The sequence below is a fragment of the Otolemur garnettii genome, unplaced genomic scaffold (genome assembly GCF_000181295.1).
Source record: "Otolemur garnettii isolate 467f Iridium unplaced genomic scaffold, OtoGar3 scaffold00092, whole genome shotgun sequence".
NCBI lineage: Eukaryota > Metazoa > Chordata > Mammalia > Primates > Galagidae > Otolemur > Otolemur garnettii.
Genome location: NW_003852487.1, coordinates 3774204 through 3776076, shown reverse-complemented (window position 1 = coordinate 3776076; position 1873 = coordinate 3774204). Strand labels below are relative to the sequence as shown.

Here is a 1873-nt window from a genome sequence, read left to right as displayed (position 1 = left end):
GCCACCTTAGGTGTACGTGGCCGGCGCCTTAGCCGGTTGAGCTATAGGCGCCGAGCCAGCCTTTTGTTTTTTAATTGAAATGGCCTGGCACTTCTTTTCTTCTTCTTCCCAGGTGGAGCCATGATGGTAAATTCTTTGCAAGAATGACACTTGATACCCTTAGCATCTATGAAACTCCTGTAAGTGATTTTAACTAAAACACACTATCCTGTCATTTGCTTATAGTCTTCAGTAATTTTGTTCAATGATATACTACTTTTCCTTAATTTATAGTAGACTGAAAAGGAGGCAGAGCTTTAATATATACATGATTAAGGCCTATTTCCTGTGCTATTCTGAGCTGTACTCCTTATTCATGCCTCCCCCGACTTCTGCAGCTACAGGAAATTCAGGATGGGAGTTAATGAAAGGAGCTTCAAAACTGTGTTTTGTGGCTGTGGGTGAATTCTTTCATCATGTGTGCTTATACTGTTCCCTAGACATACATCAGACTCTCATTTCCTTTTTTAAAAGCTTGTATGTGTTATCAAGACATTGGCATAATTCGATTCAATTGTAACTCTTTTTTTTGGGCAGTCTATGGGTCTTTTGGACAAGAAGAGTTTGAAGATCTCTGGAATAAAGTGAGTGTTCTTATCAAGTCATTATCTTAGGGTGTTCAAGCTGCTTAGCAAAATATCATAGATGGGGTAGCTTAAACAACAGAAATTTATTTCTCCCAGTTCCTGGGTCTCAAAAATCCTAGATGAAGGCTCCTGCAGATTTGGTGTCTGGTGAGGGCCTATTTCTATGTAGACAGCCATCTTCTTATTCTAATCTCTCCTGGTGGAAAGGGTGAGGGATTTTTCTGGGACCCTTTTTTTTTTCCCTTCCCCTAATAGGATCTAACTCCATTACCTAGGCTGGAATGTAGTGATGCTATCATAGCTCACAGTGTCCTCAAATTCCTGGGGTCAAGCCATCCTACCTCTGCCTCCTAAGTAGCTGGGACTGCAGGTGTGCTCCACCACTGCTAGCTAACATTTTAAATTTTTTGTAGGGACAGGATTCACTATATTGCTAGGTTGGTCTTGAACTCCTGGCCTCAAACAGCCTTCTCGCCTTAGCTTCCAAAAATACTGGGATTATAGACATGAGCCACTATGTCCATCCTGGGGCCACTTTTGTAAAGGCATTAATCTCATTCGTGAGGCTTTGTCTACCGTTATGATCTGATCACCTCCCAAAGGCCTTACCTAATGCCATCACCTTGAGGTTTAGAATTTCAGCATATGAATTTTGGAGAAACACAAACATCTGTTGCAGGTGGTTTTCTTTATTTATTCTCCCTCTTTTTGTACTCAGTTCTTTTTTTTTTTTTTTTTTTAATAGAGTGTTAGTTTATTGCTCTCCATAGAGTGCTGTGGCATCACAGCTTACAGCAACCTTCAGTCTTGGGCTTAGGCAATTCTCTTGCCTCAGCCTCTTGAGTAGCTGGGACTACAGGCACACACCACAGTCCCGTCTACTTTTTGTTGCAGTTTGGCCCGGGCCGGGTTTGAACCCGCCACCTTTGGTATATGGGGCCAGTGCCCTACTCACTGAGCCACAGACAACTGCCCTTGTGCTCAGTTCTTAAATGGTTGGAATGAATAGTACATACTTGTATTGAATAGAAACAGAAAGAATGGCATAGTAGGTGCATGCCAACTACTGACCAAGCTGCTTTTTAGTTGTGGGTCCCTCAGTCTTCACAGCATCTCCCTTTTCCTGTCATGTAAATGAGTCTTTATGACCAGAGAGTCTTGGGTCTACATCATTTCATGTTCTTATATTTGAACTAGAAACTGGATTTGGGGGGCAGTTTCCAGCCTTTTTTTTTTTTTTTTTTTTT

General features: G+C 41.8%; 1 protein-coding gene across 1 annotated transcript in view; it reads left to right on the top strand.

Moving 5' to 3' along the window:
- The window catches only part of EIF3B (eukaryotic translation initiation factor 3 subunit B), a 30002-nt gene that overhangs the window by 14819 nt on the left and 13310 nt on the right, over nt 1-1873 (top strand). The window contains exons 8-9 of the mRNA XM_023516528.1: nt 113-179; nt 577-623. Of these exons, the coding sequence (XP_023372296.1) occupies nt 113-179; nt 577-623 (114 nt within the window). The remainder of the gene's footprint in view (nt 1-112; nt 180-576; nt 624-1873) is intronic.